The following is a 17,467-nucleotide window of genomic DNA, read 5'->3' on the forward strand; positions in this document are numbered from 1 at the left end:
GGGCAGGGGTGCAGGATAGCTATTTTGGCCAAACAATTGTCTGCTCCAGTCTCTGGGAGCCGCCATCTTGCTCGGCGTCCTCCGGCCGTTCTGCGCATGGGGAGGGAGGCAGAGATTTTCCTTTTCCTGCATAACAAACTTCCGATAGGGAGGGAGACTGGCTACATTCCAGATAGCTCCAACTGCTGCTGGGGACAAAGGACGATACTCTCCTCTCCCTGCATAACGAACTGCTGCTGTGGAGGGGGACATACCATCTCCACTCCTGGTAACTCCCAACTGCCGCTGAGGAGAATATCGCTGGACCGCTTACCACCACAACACCCGGTAAGCTGGATTTAACCACATTTCTTTTCCAACCAGGCGCTGGATATCTACCACGCACTTCTCAAGGGACTGCTATCCAGTAACTCCAATAAAGTTATACAAACTAAACTATATTGTGTGCTTTCAAAATTCACAGTAAATAAGTAATTTAAAATGCTTGCAGGATCTTAGGTGGACTGTTCCCACATCTGTGTGCATCCACAACCAGGGACATGGTTTCATTGAGTTGGTTGTTGTCATATACAGTGTTCTGCTCTGTGACAGCTTTTGGTTCTTTTACTTTTTAATTTTTTTTGTATATACATATTCCTTGTGATATTTGATTTTATGCATGGGAGATACATTTATATTGACTAACATATAGATGGAATTGGTACCATGTCATTTATTTGTATAATTACAAATCCTCTACAATCTGAATATTATCTTGTATAGTGTATGTTACGCATAATAAGGTCATGGAAGGACTTGTGTGTTTGTTACTTAAATGTATGCATCATTATCTGATGAAAGTAAGTAAAAGGTCATTTTATTCAGACTACATTGTAATTTTCCTTGTGTCCCTTTTTAGGATGATGTGCGTCCTCAGGACACGGTTTCAGTAATTGGTGGAGTTGCTGGTGGGAGTAAAACAGGGAGGAAATCTGCCTGGGAATTTGTAAAGGAGAACTGGGAGGAATTATTTAACCGGTACCAAGGTGGCTTCCTCATTTCCAGGCTCATAAAGGTATGACAGGTTGGGACAAGCCTTTCATTTTGTATTCTTTGATTCTTAAAAATAAAATAAAAAATGCAGTTTATTTATATTGTATGTAAAGATTCTGGAATTGGCTGTGGCGAGAAACCATGAGTTGTAGGTATATTTGAAATCCATTGTTTATTTATTTATTTTTAAAGAATTGTCACATAAACCACCTTAAAAACTGTTACATACTGGCATTTAGCATGCTGAATGCGGCCCAGAGAGTTAAATGTCTGCATTAAAATTGAGATTCACTTCATGCAAAAAAATTAGACCTAGTTAGTCAGTGTTGCTAAAAGTAAGGCTACCACAAAATGTGACATTTTTAAGAGGCATATTAAGGCCTTGGGAAAGAGGAAACTGAAGTTTTATTTCACCATATTATTTCAGGTGTCAGTTGAAGGCTTTGCAAGTGAGAAAATGGCTACAGAAATTAAGGTAATTCATTTTTTTTGTACATTAAAATGGAATTATCACTTAACAAAAAATTTTTAATAGTATGTCCCCCTCTTCCCCTTATATGTACTCAAATATATGTGTGGGTTAAGGTTGAAAATTAAAACATAATGTAAAAATTAATGCTGCTGTATTTGGCTGTATCCTGTTGCCTGAAATATCCATTTTGACTTAATCTGAAGCATTGCTTTCTAATCTTTCCTTCGTACCTGGCAGTCGGCATGGACACAGGAGGAGAAGAAATAAAACCAGGTTCATCCTCTAATGTGGGCCTTGAGTGAACTGAATTGTAATGTCAGTTCCTTAATCTTTGACTGAAAAATCTAAGCACCAAAATCACTTTATCTTATCAAAATGATTGTATGGCATAGATACTGCATTTGTAGCCTTACAGTTGAAAGGCGTTCTATTTCTGACAAACAAGTTTAAAAAAAAAAAAAAAAAGTTTTACAAATTAAAATGAATACAATAATTTAAAGGGACACTATAGTCACCTGAACAACTTTAGCTTAATGAAGCAGTTTTTGTGTATAGAACATTCCCCTGCAGCCTCTCACTGCTCAATCCTCTGCCATTTAGGAGTTAAATCCCTTTGTTTATGAACCCTAGTCACACCTCCCTGCATGTGACTTGCACAGCCTTCCATAAACACTTCCTGTAAAGAGAGCCCTATTTAGGCTTTCTTTATTGCAAGTTCTGTTTAATTAAGATTTTCTTATCCCTTGCTATGTTAATAGCTTGCTAGCAAGAGCCCCCTGTATGTGATTAAAGTTCAATTTAGAGATTGAGATACAATTATTTAAGGTAAATTACATCTGTTTGAAAGTGTAACCAGTTTTCTTTTTTCATGTAGGCTCTGTCAATCATAGCCAGGGGAGGTGTGGCTAGGGCTGCATAAACAGAAACAATGTGAATTAACTCCTAAATGACAGTGAATTGAGCAGTGAAATTGCAAGGGAATGATCTATACACTAAAACTGCTTTATTTAGCTAAAGTAATTTAGGTGACTATAGTGTTCCTTTAATCCATTTTACATCCATTACATTTTTTTTTAAGTACATCAATTCGAAAAAAAATGAAAGTGTAGGTACACTGGAAACAGAGATGGGTCTCTTTGTTAATGAAGACCAGGAAAAGGCAGAAATTTTAAATAACTTTTTTTTCAGTATATATTAATGTGGATCATATGGAAATAGATATGCAAATGATTGCTGCAAAAAACTTGCAGATTACCGTATATACTCGAGTATAAGCCGAGTTTTTCAGCACATTTTTTGTGCTGAAAAACCCCAACTCGGCTTATACTCGAGTCAATAGTCTGTATTATGGCAATTTGCATTGCCATAATACAGACTGGGGCTGTCAGAGCTGTACTTACCTTTCCTGCAGCTCCTGTCAGCTCTCTCCTCCTCTGCGCCGTCCGTTCAGCACCTCGGTCAGCTCCCAGTGTAAATCTCGCGAGAGCAGCGGCTCTCGCGAGATTTACACTGGGAGCTGACAGAAGAGCTGCACGGACGGCGCAGAGGAGGAGAAGAGAGCTGACAGGAGCTGCAGGAAAGGTAAGTACAGCTCTGACAGCCCCCTTCTCCCCCCACTGAACTGCCAATGCCACTAGACCACCGGAGAAGGAGCCCCCCTCCCTGCCATGAATCAAGCAGGGAGGGGGGACGGAAAAAAAATAAATGAATAATAAAAATAATAATAATAATAATAAAATAAAAAAGTTAATTAAATTAAATAATAAGAAATAATAAATCAAAAAAATGTAAATAATTTTTTTAAAAAAAATAATAAAATTGCCCACCCCCCACCAAGGCTCTTCAACACACACACACACACACACTGCATTCATACACACACTGCACTCATACACACTGCACTCATACACACTGCACTCATACACACACTGCACTCATACACACACTGCACTCATACACACACTGCACTCATACACACTGCACTCATACACACTGCACTCATACACACTGCACTCATACACACTGCACTCATACACACTGCACTCATACACACTGCACTCATACACACACACTGCACTACTACACACGCTGCACTCATACACACACTGCATTCATACACACTGCACTACTACACACACTGCACTACTACACACACTGCACTCATACGCACACGCTGCACTCATACGCACACGCTGCACTCATACGCACACGCTGCACTCATACGCACACGCTGCACTCATACGCACACGCTGCACTCATACGCACACGCTGCACTCATACGCACACGCTGCACTCATACGCACACGCTGCACTCATACGCACACGCTGCACTCATACGCACACGCTGCACTCATACGCACACGCTGCACTCATACGCACACGCTGCACTCATACGCACACGCTGCACTCATACGCACACGCTGCACTCATACGCACACGCTGCACTCATTATACGCACACGCTGCACTCATTATACGCACACGCTGCATTCATTATACACACACACTGCATTCATTATACACACACACTGCATTCATTATACACACACTGTAAATAAATATTCAATTAATATATTTTTTTAGGATCTAATTTTATTTAGAAATTTACCAGTAGCTGCTGCATTTCCCACCCTAGTCTTATACTCGAGTCAATAAGTTTTCCCAGTTTTTTGGGGTAAAATTAGGGGCCTCGGCTTATATTCGGGTCGGCTTATACTCGAGTATATACGGTACTTCTGATTGGATGACTCGAGACAAGGTGCTACAGCAGTTAAAGAAAATTAATGTAAATAAAGCTCTGGAACCTGACTGTTTTCACCCACCAGTACTTAACCCTTTCAGGACCGCTGACGGTTCAGGACCGTCAGCGGTAAAACATGCGTTTGGACCGCTGACGGTCCTGAACCGTCATAACGGTCTGGGGCTACTTACCTGATCGCCGTCGGTCCCACGGCGGCGATCAGTGCTCCACCCGGTCCATGACCGCAATAGGTGTCTGTGTATCTGCCTGCAGGGGGACTGTCTGTGCTGACAGGCAGTCTCCCTGCAAGTGAAAAATCAAAAAAATAAAGTAAAAAAAACAGTGTAAAATCAGTGTAAAAAAAAAAAATAATAATATGTGTATATATATATATGATATATATACATGTATTATATCTATATATAATATATGTATATGTATCATATATATAATGTCATATTAAGTGTATTTTTATATTTATATATACGTATATTAATATAAAAATACACTTATATTTAAATTACACACGAATATATACAATATATATAATTGCTATATATATGGTATATATATATTATTATAAAATACAAATAATATGTTAATAAAAATAAATAACAAAAATAAAATTTTTTTTTAATAATTATAAAAAAATATTTATATATGCAATTTTATTCTAACAGTATTTTGATATATATATATATATATATTTATATCAAAATATACTTAGAATGTAATGATATATATATCTATGTATAAATAAAAACAATACGAAATATACATATGTCCATATACATAATTACATAAATAATTTCATAAATATACACGTAGACGTCAAATATATAAATATGTATATATATTAAAATTCTACATGTGTATTTATGTAATATTTTTACCTAATTAAGTAATTTTAATGATTGCAATTTGAGGGACCTGCCTGCCAACCCAGGCCGAAAGTCCAGATAATTTAATTTGCTAGCACTGTGTTTAACCCTGTAACTTTCTATGACACCCTAAAACCTGTACATGGGGGTACTGTTTTACTCGGGAGACTTCGCTGAACACAAATATTAGTGTTTCAAAACAGTAAAACATATCACAGCGATGATATTGTCAGTGAAAGTGAAGTTTTTTGCATTTTTCACACACAAACAGCACTTTCCCTGAGGATATTATTGCTGTGATACATTTTACTGTTCTGATACACTAATATTTGTGTTCAGCGAAGTCTCCTGAGTATAACAGTACCCCACATGTAGAGGTTTTATAGTGTTTGTGAAAGTTACAGGGTCAAATATAAGGCTTGATTTTACTTTTTTTTTAATTGAAATTTGTCGGATTGGTTAGGTTGCCTTTGAGAGCGTATGGTAGCCAAGGAATGAGAATTAGCCCCATGATGGCATACCATTTGCAAAAGAAGACAACCCAAGGTATTGCAAATGGGGTATGTTCAGCCTTTTTTAGTAGCCACTTAGTCACAAACACCGGCCAAAGTTGGCGTTTCTTGCATTTTTAACACACAAACAAATATAAATGCTAACTTTGGCCAGTGTTTGTGACTAAGTGGCTACTAAAAAAAACTGGACATACCCAATTTTGAATACCCTGGGTTGTCTACTTTAAAAAAATATGTACATGTTAGGTGTGTTTCAGGGATTTATGACAGATAACGGTGTTACAAGGTCACTATTGATACATTTAAAATATATATATATTGAAACAGCAATTTCCTACTTGTATTTATAGGCCTATAACTTGCAAAAAAAAGCAATAAAGCATGTAAACACTGGGTGTTTTTAAACTCGGGACAAAATTTTGAATCTATTTAGCAGTTTTTTTCATTAGCTTTTGTAGATAAGTAAAAGATTTTTCAAGTAAAAGTCCAAAAACATGATTTTTTTTTTAATTTTTCACCATATTTTATTATTTTTTTTAAATACAATATTGGACATAATACAAATAATGGTATGTAAAGAAAGCCCCTTTTGTCCTGAAAAAAACAATATATAACTTGTATGGGAACCGTAAATGAGAGAGCGGAAAATTACAGCTAAACACACCACAAAAGTGTTAAAACTGCTCTGGTCCTTAACGTACAAACATCGCAAAAACAGGCCGGTCCTGAAGGGGTTAAAGAGCAAAGTGTGGAAATAAGTTACCTCTCTGAACCATCTTTCAAGATTCATTTATTTCAGGAATTGTATTGGAGGAAGGCAGATGTCGTTCCTATATTTAAAAAGGGTTCAAAATCATTGCCTGGAAATTTATAGACCTGTGAGTTTAACTAATGTGACTGGGAACGTATTTAAAGGGCTATTAACAGATAATATTCAGGAAGTCATTGGGAAGAACTTTATTAGCAATAATCAGCATGGTTTTATGAAACCTAGGTCATGTCAAACTAACCTAATTGCATTCTACGAAGAAGTAAGTAGAAGTATAGATCAGGTTGTTGCAGTGGATGTGATCTACTTGGATTTTGCCAAGGCATTTGATACACTTCCTCACAATAGGTTAGTCTTCATACTAAAAGAAATTGGGCTAGGTGAATATTCTTGTTCTTGGGTAGAACATTGGCTTGAGGATAGAGTACAACTATTTGTCATTAATGGTACATTTTTAGACTGGACAAAAGTGATAAGTGGTATCCCTCGGTGTTCTGTTTTGAAACCGCTTCTATTTATCATGTTTATAAATGATCTTGAAATAGGCATTGAAAACCATGTTTGCAGATGACTGCTTTGTAAAGTAATACAATGTGAGCAGCATATTGCTTTGCTGCAGTTGGATTTAGATAGATTGGGGGACTGGGCACTAAAATGGCAGATGAAATTTAACGTAGAGAAATGCAAAGTTATGCACTTCGGGGTAAAGAATGCACAAGCAACTGACACCCTAAATGGTAGTGTATTAGGGATAACCGCACACGAGAAGGATTTGGGAATTGTTAAAGACAACCAGTTAGGCAGCAATATGCAGTTCTTATAAGTACTTATCGCTGCCGGTTCCTACTGGTATCAGAGCTCACTCTACTCGAGCTATCGCTGCATCTTGGGCTTCTGTGGCTTAATGTCTTCAGTGAACACTTTCATCCAACATTACAAGCTGGATGTTAAAGCTACAGTGGACTCTCATTTTGGTCATCATGTCCTTAATTCAGTTCACTCTTCTCGACACTCGTAATTTGTATTTTTGTAATTAGCTTCATTAAATCTTTTTTGCATCCATTATGTCTCGTTTCCCTCCTTGTGAGCTTGGGTAGTCCCATGTGTATGTGCTGCCATGATTAGCCTGGAAAACGGAAAATGTCTTCATAATTACTGTAATTTTCTTTTCCTGGCTATTAATCATGGCAGCATACACGGCCCGCCCTTAGGGATCTAGTTCTTCTGTAAGAGCTTGAGAACTGACTGAGGGACTCATCTCTGGATCCTCCTTTATAAGAATTTGTTTAAATCCTGTCCTATTGGCTGTAAGGGGAGGAGCTAACCCATGTGTATATGCTGCCATGAATAGCCTGGAAATAAATATATATATATATATATATATATATATATATATATATATATATATATACAGGGAGTGCAGAATTATTAGGCAAGTTGTATTTTTGAGGATTAATTTTATTATTGAACAACAACCATGTTCTCAATGAACCCAAAAAACTCATTAATATCAAAGCTGAATATTTTTGGAAGTAGTTTTTAGTTTGTTTTTAGTTATAGCTATTTTAGGGGGATATCTGTGTGTGCAGGTGACTATTACTGTGCATAATTATAAGGCAACTTAACAAAAAACAAATATATACCCATTTCAATTATTTATTTTTACCAGTGAAACCAATATAACATCTCAACATTCACAAATATACATTTCTGACATTCAAAAACATAACAAAAACAAATCAGTGACCAATATAGCCATCTTTCTTTGCAAGGACACTCAAAAGCCTGCCATCCATGGATTCTGTCAGTGTTTTGATCTGTTCACCATCAACATTGCGTGCAGCAGCAACCACAGCCTCCCAGACACTGTTCAGAGAGGTGTACTGTTTTCCCTCCTTGTAAATCTCACATTTGATGATGGACCACAGGTTCTCAATGGGGTTCAGATCAGGAGAACAAGGAGGCCATGTCATTAGATTTTCTTCTTTTATACCCTTTCTTGCCAGCCACGCTGTGGAGTACTTGGACGCGTGTGATGGAGCATTGTCCTGCATGAAAATCATGTTTTTCTTGAAGGATGCAGACTTCTTCCTGTACCACTGCTTGAAGAAGGTGTCTTCCAGAAACTGGCAGTAGGACTGGGAGTTGAGCTTGACTCCATCCTCAACCCGAAAAGGCCCCACAAGCTCATCTTTGATGATACCAGTCCAAACCAGTACTCCACCTCCACCTTGCTGACGTCTGAGTCGGACTGGAGCTCTCTGCCCTTTACCAATCCATCCATCTGGCCCATCAAGACTCACTCTCATTTCATCAGTCCATAAAACCTTAGAAAAATCAGTCTTGAGATATTTCTTGGCCCAGTCTTGACGTTTCAGCTTGTGTGTCTTGTTCAGTGGTGGTCGTCTTTCAGCCTTTCTTACCTTGGCCATGTCTCTGAGTATTGCACACCTTGTGCTTTTGGGCACTCCAGTGATGTTGCAGCTCTGAAATATGGCCAAACTGGTGGCAAGTGGCATCTTGGCAGCTGCACGCTTGACTTTTCTCAGTTCATGGGCAGTTATTTTGCGCCTTGGTTTCTCCACACGCTTCTTGCGACCCTGTTGACTATTTTGAATGAAACGCTTGATTGTTCGATGATCACGCTTCAGAAGCTTTGCAATTTTAAGAGTGCTGCATCCCTCTGCAAGATATCTCACTATTTTTGACTTTTCTGAGCCTGTCAAGTCCTTCTTTTGACCCATTTTGCCAAAGGAAAGGAAGTTGCCTAATAATTATGCACACCTGATATAGGGTGTTGATGTCATTAGACCACACCCCTTCTCATTACAGAGATGCACATCACCTAATATGCTTAATTGGTAGTAGGCTTTCGAGCCTATACAGCTTGGAGTAAGACAACATGCATAAAGAGGATGATGTGGTCAAAATACTAATTTGCCTAATAATTCTGCACTCCCTGTGTATGTATATATATATATATATATATATATATATATATATATATATATATATATATATATATATATATATATATATATATAGTTCAAGTAGAGATTGTAGCCGTATTAGTCCAGTGATGTATATGCAAAAAACAGATAAAATTCGTATCTTGGAATACCTTTTTTATTGGACTAACAGAATTTTTTAATGACAAGCTTTCGGGATAACCTCCCTTTCTCAAGTCTGAAGCATTTCTGAGCAAGACGACACATGATTCAATGCATAAAATTCCACCTAGGATGCTACATTGGGAAACCACCCAGCCATTAAATGGCAGAATGAATATGCACAGACACTCTATTAAACACCACAAAGAAGAATCCTACTGCACTCCTGTGGGACACCACTTTACCCAGCCTGGCCACTCACTGAAGGACCTAAAAATCAAAGTACTGAAGGGGTGTTTTAAAAATAACCAGGAAAGAAAAGCCTTTGAAGCCAGAATGATTAAATGGTTTAATAGCAAGAATAGAGGACTAAATATTGATTTGGGATTCCTGTCCCACTACCAACACTTTACATGAACACTCTCCCAGCATTATCTTACTATTCTGTCATATGTACCAACACTTTAAAATGCATTCCTATATGTTTATTCTATCTATATACCAAGTACTATGTGTTAACCTATGCTTTCCCATACTCATATGCATGTATGCTTATATATATATATATATATATATATATATTACTGTGCATTTATATTTGTGTATATGAGTAGTGTTGTCGCGAACCCGGAATTTTCGGTACGCGAACTTCCGCAAATGTTCGCGAACCGCCATTGACTTCAATGGGCAGGCGAATTTTAAAAACAACAGGGACTCTTTCTGGCCACAATAGTGATGGAAAAGTTGTTTCAAGGGGACTAACACCTGGACTGTGGCATGCCGGAGGGGGATCCATGGCAAAACTCCCATGGAAAATTGCACAATTGATGCAGAGTCTGCTTTTAATCCATAAAGGGCAGAAATCACCTAACATTGACACCTGTCCTCAAAGCCCAGCCCTGATACACACTGACACAGAGCAGAATAGAGACTGTTCCCCCTACATAGGGTCACTTGGCAGATATGGATTGACACCTGTCCTCAAAACCCCTGATACACACTGACACAGAGCAGAATAGGGACTGTTCCCCCTACATAGGGTCACTTGGCAGATATGGATTGACACCTATCCTAATGATCCCTGATACACACTGACACAGAGCAGAATAGAGACTGTTCCCCCTACATAGGGTCACTTGGCAGATATGGATTGACACCTATCCTCAAAACCCCTGATACACACTGACACAGAGCAGAATAGAGACTGTTCCCCCTACATAGGGTCACTTGGCAGATATGGATTGACACCTATCCTAATGATCCCTGATACACACTGACACAGAGCAGAATAGAGACTGTTCCCCCTACATAGGGTCACTTGGCAGATATGGATTGACACCTATCCGAATGATCCCTGATACACACTGACACAGAGCAGGATAGAGACTGTTCCCCCTACATAGGGTCACTTGGCAGATATGGATTGACACCTATCCTAATGATCCCTGATACACACTGACACAGAGCAGAATAGGGACTGTTCCTCCTACATAGGGTCACTTGGCAGATATGAATTGACACCTATCCTAATGATCCCTGATACACACTGACACAGAGCAGAATAGGGACTGTTCCCCCTACATAGGGTCACTTGGCAGATATGGATTGACAAATCCCTGACAAACAGCTACCACATGCAAGGAAGGCAGCAGGGGCGCAAATGACCCACTCCCGACGCGGGAAGGTAGTGACGACAAATAACAATACAGGACTCTTTAGAGGCCCTGTGATTGTAATCAGTTCACTTGAAATCCTTTAACTTTGATCAATTGGAGGGAAGTCTGGTGCAGAGCCACTGACCCATGCGCAGGGCCAGCCTTAGGCCTTTGGGCGCCCTGTGCAAGAAATCTTCCCGACGCGGGAAGGTAGTGACGACAAATAACAATACAGGACTCTTTAGAGGCCCTGTAATTGTAATCAGTCCACTTGAAATCCTTTAACTTTGATCAATTGGAGGGAAGTCTGGTGCAGAGCCACTGACCCATGCGCAGGGCCAGCCTTAGGCCTTTGGGTGCCCTGTGCAAGAAATCTTCCCGATGCGGGAAGGTAGTGACGACAAATAACAATACAGGACTCTTTAGAGGCCCTGTGATTGTAATCAGTCCACTTGAAATCCTTTAACTTTGATCAATTGGAGGGAAGTCTGGTGCAGAGCCACTGACCCATGCGCAGGGCCAGCCTTAGGCCTTTGGGCGCCCTGTGCAAGAAATCTTCCCGACGCGGGAAGGTAGTGACGACAAATAACAATACAGGACTCTTTAGAGGCCCTGTGATTGTAATCAGTCCACTTGAAATCCTTTAACTTTGATCAATTGGAGGGAAGTCTGGTGCAGAGCCACTGCAATGAGCCTACAGGCATTGCGCATGAGCATCCAGTAACGTGGCAAAAAAATTCCCAGCTCCCCAGAGGCTGTCCTAGCACCCCGGTCATACAAATATTCATTAACCGCTTTTTCTTGTTGGAGCAGGCGGTCGAACATTAGGAGTGTGGAATTCCAACGTGTAGGGCTGTCGCAAATCAAGCGCCTCACTGGCATGTTGTTTCGCCGCTGGAAATCGGCAAAGTGAGCCATGGCCGTGTAGGAACGCCTGAAATGGCCACACACCTTCCTGGCCTGCTTCAGGACGTCCTGTAAGCCTGTGTACTTATGCACAAAGCGTTGTACGATCAGATTACACACATGTGCCATGCACGGCACATGTGTCAACTTGCCCAACTTCAATGCCGCTATCAAATTTTTTCCGATATCCAGTTGCTGCGGAGTCAGCCACTTTTCCACCTGTGCGTTCAGGGTGGACAGGAGTGCTTGTCCGGTGTGACTCTCTGCTTTCAAGCAAGTCAAACCCAAGACGGCGTGACACTGCCGTATCCGGGATGTGGAATAGTACCTGGGGAGCTGGGAGGGTGCCGTTGATGTGGAGCAAGACGCAGCAGCACAAGAGGACTCAGCCGAGGAGGTTATGGAAGAGGATGGAGTAGGAGGAGTAGAGGAGGTGGCAGCAGGACTGCCTGCAATTCGTGGCGGTGTCACCAACTCCTCTGCAATGCCACGCATTCCTTGCTTGTCAGCCGTCAGCAGGTTTACCCAATGCGCAGTGTAGGTGATATACCTGCCCTGACCATGCTTTGCAGACCAGGTATCAGTGGTCAGATGGACCCTTGCCCCAACACTGTGTGCCAGACATGCCATGACTTCCTTTTGCACAATCGAGTACAAGTTGGGGATTGCCTTTTGTGAAAAGAAATTCCGGCCGGGTACCTTCCACTGCGGTGTCCCAATAGCTAAAATTTTTTTGAACGCCTCAGACTCAACCAGATTGTATGGTAAAAGCTGGCGGGCTAATAGTTCGGACAAGCCAGCTGTCAGACGCTGGGCAAGGGGGTGACTTGGTGACATTGGCTTCTTACGCTCAAACATGTCCTTGACAGAAACACATGACTGTGGGCAGATGAGCGGGAACTGCTCAAGGCGGGAGACGGAGTGGCGGATGGTTGAGAGGGGGCAAGAAGGACAGCAGTGGTTGACGTGGCTGAAGATGCTGGACCAGGAGGAGGATGGCGGCTTAGAGTAGGCGTGCTGCTTGTACTCATGTGTTGATCCCATAGGCGTTTGTGATGTGAGATCATGTGCCTACGCAAAGCAGTTGTACCTAGGTGGGTGTTGGACCTCCCACGACTCAGTTTCCTTTGGCACAGGTTGCAAATGGCATCGCTGTTGTCAGAGGCAGACACACAAAAAAATTGCCACACTGCTGAGCTCTGCAATGACGGCATTCTGGTGGTGGACACAGCATGCGTTGATTGGCGTGCTGTCGGGCTGACCCCGGGTGCCGATGCATGCTGTCTGACTGTGCCACTAGCTCCTTGCGACGACCCCCCCCCTGCTTCCAACTGGTCTCCTCCTCTCTGTCTCCCCATCTGAACTTTCGCCCTGTTCTTCTCTTCTAGCGGGCACCCACGTGACATCCATGGACGCATCGTCATCATCAACCGCTTCGCTTGTATCTGACAACTCAGAAAAGGAAGCAGCAGCGGGTACAACATCATCATCATCACACCGTACCTCCATGTGTTTAATGCTGCCTGCCTGAGACATATCCCTGTTATCTACATCCTCTAGCAATAATGGTTGCGCATCACTCATTTCTTCAAACGGGTGTGTGAATAACTCCTCTGACATACCAAGTAAAGCGGCTGTGGTGCTAGTTTTGGTGGTGGCGGCAGGCGGGTGAGTGCTATCTTGAGAGGTGCCTGAAGCTAAGCTGGAGGAGGATGGTGCGTCAAGGTTCCGAGCGGAGGCTGTACAAGATTGGGTGTCCTGTGTTAGCCAGTCAACTAAGTCCTCAGAACTTTTCAAGTTCAGGGTACGTGGCTTCGGAAAACTGGGCATTATTCTAGGGCAAAAGGGAATCACAGCACCACGACCACGACGGCCCCTGCGGGGTGGCCTGCCTCTGCCTGTCATTTTTTGGGGGATTTGTGGTACTATGTGTGCAAGCTACTGTGAGACCAGATATGATTGGCAATGTGCACTGGAACAGTTCTGCAGAGCACACACTGTAGGCCTGAGACACCCGCTTGAAGACAAGTAACTGCTATTCAATCTATAACAGTGAAAAACGAATTTTGGTTGTAAAAGCACGCTATAGAGACACAAGATATGAGTGGCAACTGTCAAAGCACGCTGGCACAGGTCTGCAGAGCACACGCTGAAGTAGGCCTGACACCAAGATGCTTGCAGGCAGGCAACTGCTCTTCTATTACAGTGAAAAAAAATTATTTCTTTTAAATCGAAAGCTTAACCAATTGTTAAAACAGATATGAGTGGTGGCACTGACTGTGCAAATGGGCAAGGCATCCAACCTCACACAGAAGCTGGCAGGCAGGCAACTGCTCTTCTATTACAGTGAAAACAAATTATTTATTTTAAATCTAAAGCTTAACCAATTGTTAAAACAGATATGAGTGGTGGCACTGGGCTAATAAGCACAGTATCCAATGTGAACCTCACACAGAAGCTGGCAGGCAGGCAACTGCTCTTCTATTACAGTGGAAACTAAATTTTGGTTGTAAAAGCACGCTAAAGAGACACCAGATATGATTGGCAACTGTCAAAGCACGCTGGCACAGGTCTGCAGAGCACACGCTGAAGTAGGCCTGAAACACAGACGCTTGCAGACAACTAACTACTCTTCTATTACAGTGAAAAAATTTTTTTTATTTTAAATGTAAAGCTTAACCTATTGTTAAAACAGATATGAGTGGTGGCACTGGGCAAATAGGCACAGTATCCAATGTGAACCTCACACAGAAGCTTGCAGGCAGGCACCTGCAATTACATTACACAGAAAAAAAAAAAAAAAAGCAGCCTGATGTTATAGCCCTAAAAAGGGCTTTTTGGGGTGCTGTCCTTACAGCAGAGATCAGATGAGTCCTTCAGGATTGTAGTGGACACTGAATACCCTAGCCTAGCTATCAATTTCCCTATGTAATCAGCAGCAGCTAAACTTTCCCTCCTCTCACTAAGCATGCATCTTCCGAATGAATCGAAAATGGATGCTGGGAGGGAGGTTGGAGGGTGTGTAAGGGAGGGAGTGCTGCTGATTGGCTGTAATGTGTCTGCTGACCGAGAGGCACAGGGTCAAAGTTTGCCCAATGATGACGAATAGGGGCGGATCGAACTGCGCATGTGTCCGCCCGCCGTGGCGAACGCGAACATGCTAATTTCGCCGGGAACTGTTCGCCGGCGGACAGTTCGGTACATCACTATATATGAGTTCATGTGCATGTATGTATATGTGTTTATGTATATGTACATGTACATGTGTTTATGCTTTCACATATACACATTTATGTGTGTGTGCATGTATAAAGTGTACCATCCTCTGCACTGTCTGCTTGTTTGTTTTTCTTTTCCCTCTCTCCCCCCTCACTCTGCTCTTCAGAAAGATATTTATGACCCTCTACAAAGATGGTGTCTTATTTTCTACCAAACCTGTGTCTTATCTACACTCATGTCGCTTTAACCCCTGTATCACAACTCAACTTTGAATTCTATGTGTCGTCTTGCTCAGAAATGCTTCAGACTTGAGAAAGGGAGGTTATCCCGAAAGCTTGTCATTAAAAAATTCTGTTAGTCCAATAAAAAAGGTATTCCAAGATACGAATTTTATCTGTTTTTTGCATATACATCACTGGACTAATACGGCTACAATCTCTACTTGAACTATATATATATATATATATATATATATATACATACACACACATACACAGGGAGTGCAGAATTATTAGGCAAATTAGTATTTTGACCACATCATCCTCTTTATGCATGTTGTCTTACTCCAAGCTGTATAGGCTCGAAAGCCTACTACCAATTAAGCATATTAGGTGATGTGCATCTCTGTAATGAGAAGGGGTGTGGTCTAATGACATCAACACCCTATATCAGGTGTGCATAATTATTAGGCAACTTCCTTTCCTTTGGCAAAATGGGTCAAAAGAAGGACTTGACAGGCTCAGAAAAGTCAAAAATAGTGAGATATCTTGCAGAGGGATGCAGCACTCTTAAAATTGCAAAGCTTCTGAAGCGTGATCATCGAACAATCAAGCGTTTCATTCAAAATAGTCAACAGGGTCGCAAGAAGCGTGTGGAGAAACCAAGGCGCAAAATAACTGCCCATGAACTGAGAAAAGTCAAGCGTGCAGCTGCCAAGATGCCACTTGCCACCAGTTTGGCCATATTTCAGAGCTGCAACATCATTGGAGTGCCCAAAAGCACAAGGTGTGCAATACTCAGAGACATGGCCAAGGTAAGAAAGGCTGAAAGACGACCACCACTGAACAAGACACACAAGCTGAAACGTCAAGACTGGGCCAAGAAATATCTCAAGACTGATTTTTCTAAGGTTTTATGGACTGATGAAATGAGAGTGAGTCTTGATGGGCCAGATGGATGGATTGGTAAAGGGCAGAGAGCTCCAGTCCGACTCAGACGCCAGCAAGGTGGAGGTGGAGTACTGGTTTGGACTGGTATCATCAAAGATGAGCTTGTGGGGCCTTTTCGGGTTGAGGATGGAGTCAAGCTCAACTCCCAGTCCTACTGCCAGTTTCTGGAAGACACCTTCTTCAAGCAGTGGTACAGGAAGAAGTCTGCATCCTCCACAGCGTGGCTGGCAAGAAAGGGTATAAAAGAAGAAAATCTAATGACATGGCCTCCTTGTTCTCCTGATCTGAACCCCATTGAGAACCTGTGGTCCATCATCAAATGTGAGATTTACAAGGAGGGAAAACAGTACACCTCTCTGAACAGTGTCTGGGAGGCTGTGGTTGCTGCTGCACGCAATGTTGATGGTGAACAGATCAAAACACTGACAGAATCCATGGATGGCAGGCTTTTGAGTGTCCTTGCAAAGAAAGATGGCTATATTGGTCACTGATTTGTTTTTGTTATGTTTTTGAATGTCAGAAATGTATATTTGTGAATGTTGAGATGTTATATTGGTTTCACTGGTAAAAATAAATAATTGAAATGGGTATATATTTGTTTTTTGTTAAGTTGCCTTATAATTATGCACAGTAATAGTCACCTGCACACACAGATATCCCCCTAAAATAGCTATAACTAAAAACAAACTAAAAACTACTTCCAAAAATATTCAGCTTTGATATTAATGAGTTTTTTGGGTTCATTGAGAACATGGTTGTTGTTCAATAATAAAATTAATCCTCAAAAATACAACTTGCCTAATAATTCTGCACTCCCTGTATATATATATATATATATATATATATATATATATATATATATATTTATTTCCAGGCTATTCATGGCAGCATATACACATGGGTTAGCTCCTCCCCTTACAGCCAATAGGACAGGATTTAAACAAATTCTTATAAAGGAGGATCCAGAGATGAGTCCCTCAGTCAGTTCTCAAGCTCTTACAGA

The 17,467-nt window shown here is 41.2% G+C and overlaps 1 protein-coding gene across 1 annotated transcript in view; it reads left to right on the top strand.

Moving 5' to 3' along the window:
* NPEPPS (aminopeptidase puromycin sensitive) overlaps positions 1-17,467 on the top strand; it is a 144,177-nt gene that overhangs the window by 121,208 nt on the left and 5,502 nt on the right. The window contains exons 21-22 of the mRNA XM_063458839.1: positions 899-1,054; positions 1,460-1,507. Of these exons, the coding sequence (XP_063314909.1) occupies positions 899-1,054; positions 1,460-1,507 (204 nt within the window). The remainder of the gene's footprint in view (positions 1-898; positions 1,055-1,459; positions 1,508-17,467) is intronic.

The sequence above is a fragment of the Pelobates fuscus genome, chromosome 6, assembly GCF_036172605.1.
Source record: "Pelobates fuscus isolate aPelFus1 chromosome 6, aPelFus1.pri, whole genome shotgun sequence".
NCBI lineage: Eukaryota > Metazoa > Chordata > Amphibia > Anura > Pelobatidae > Pelobates > Pelobates fuscus.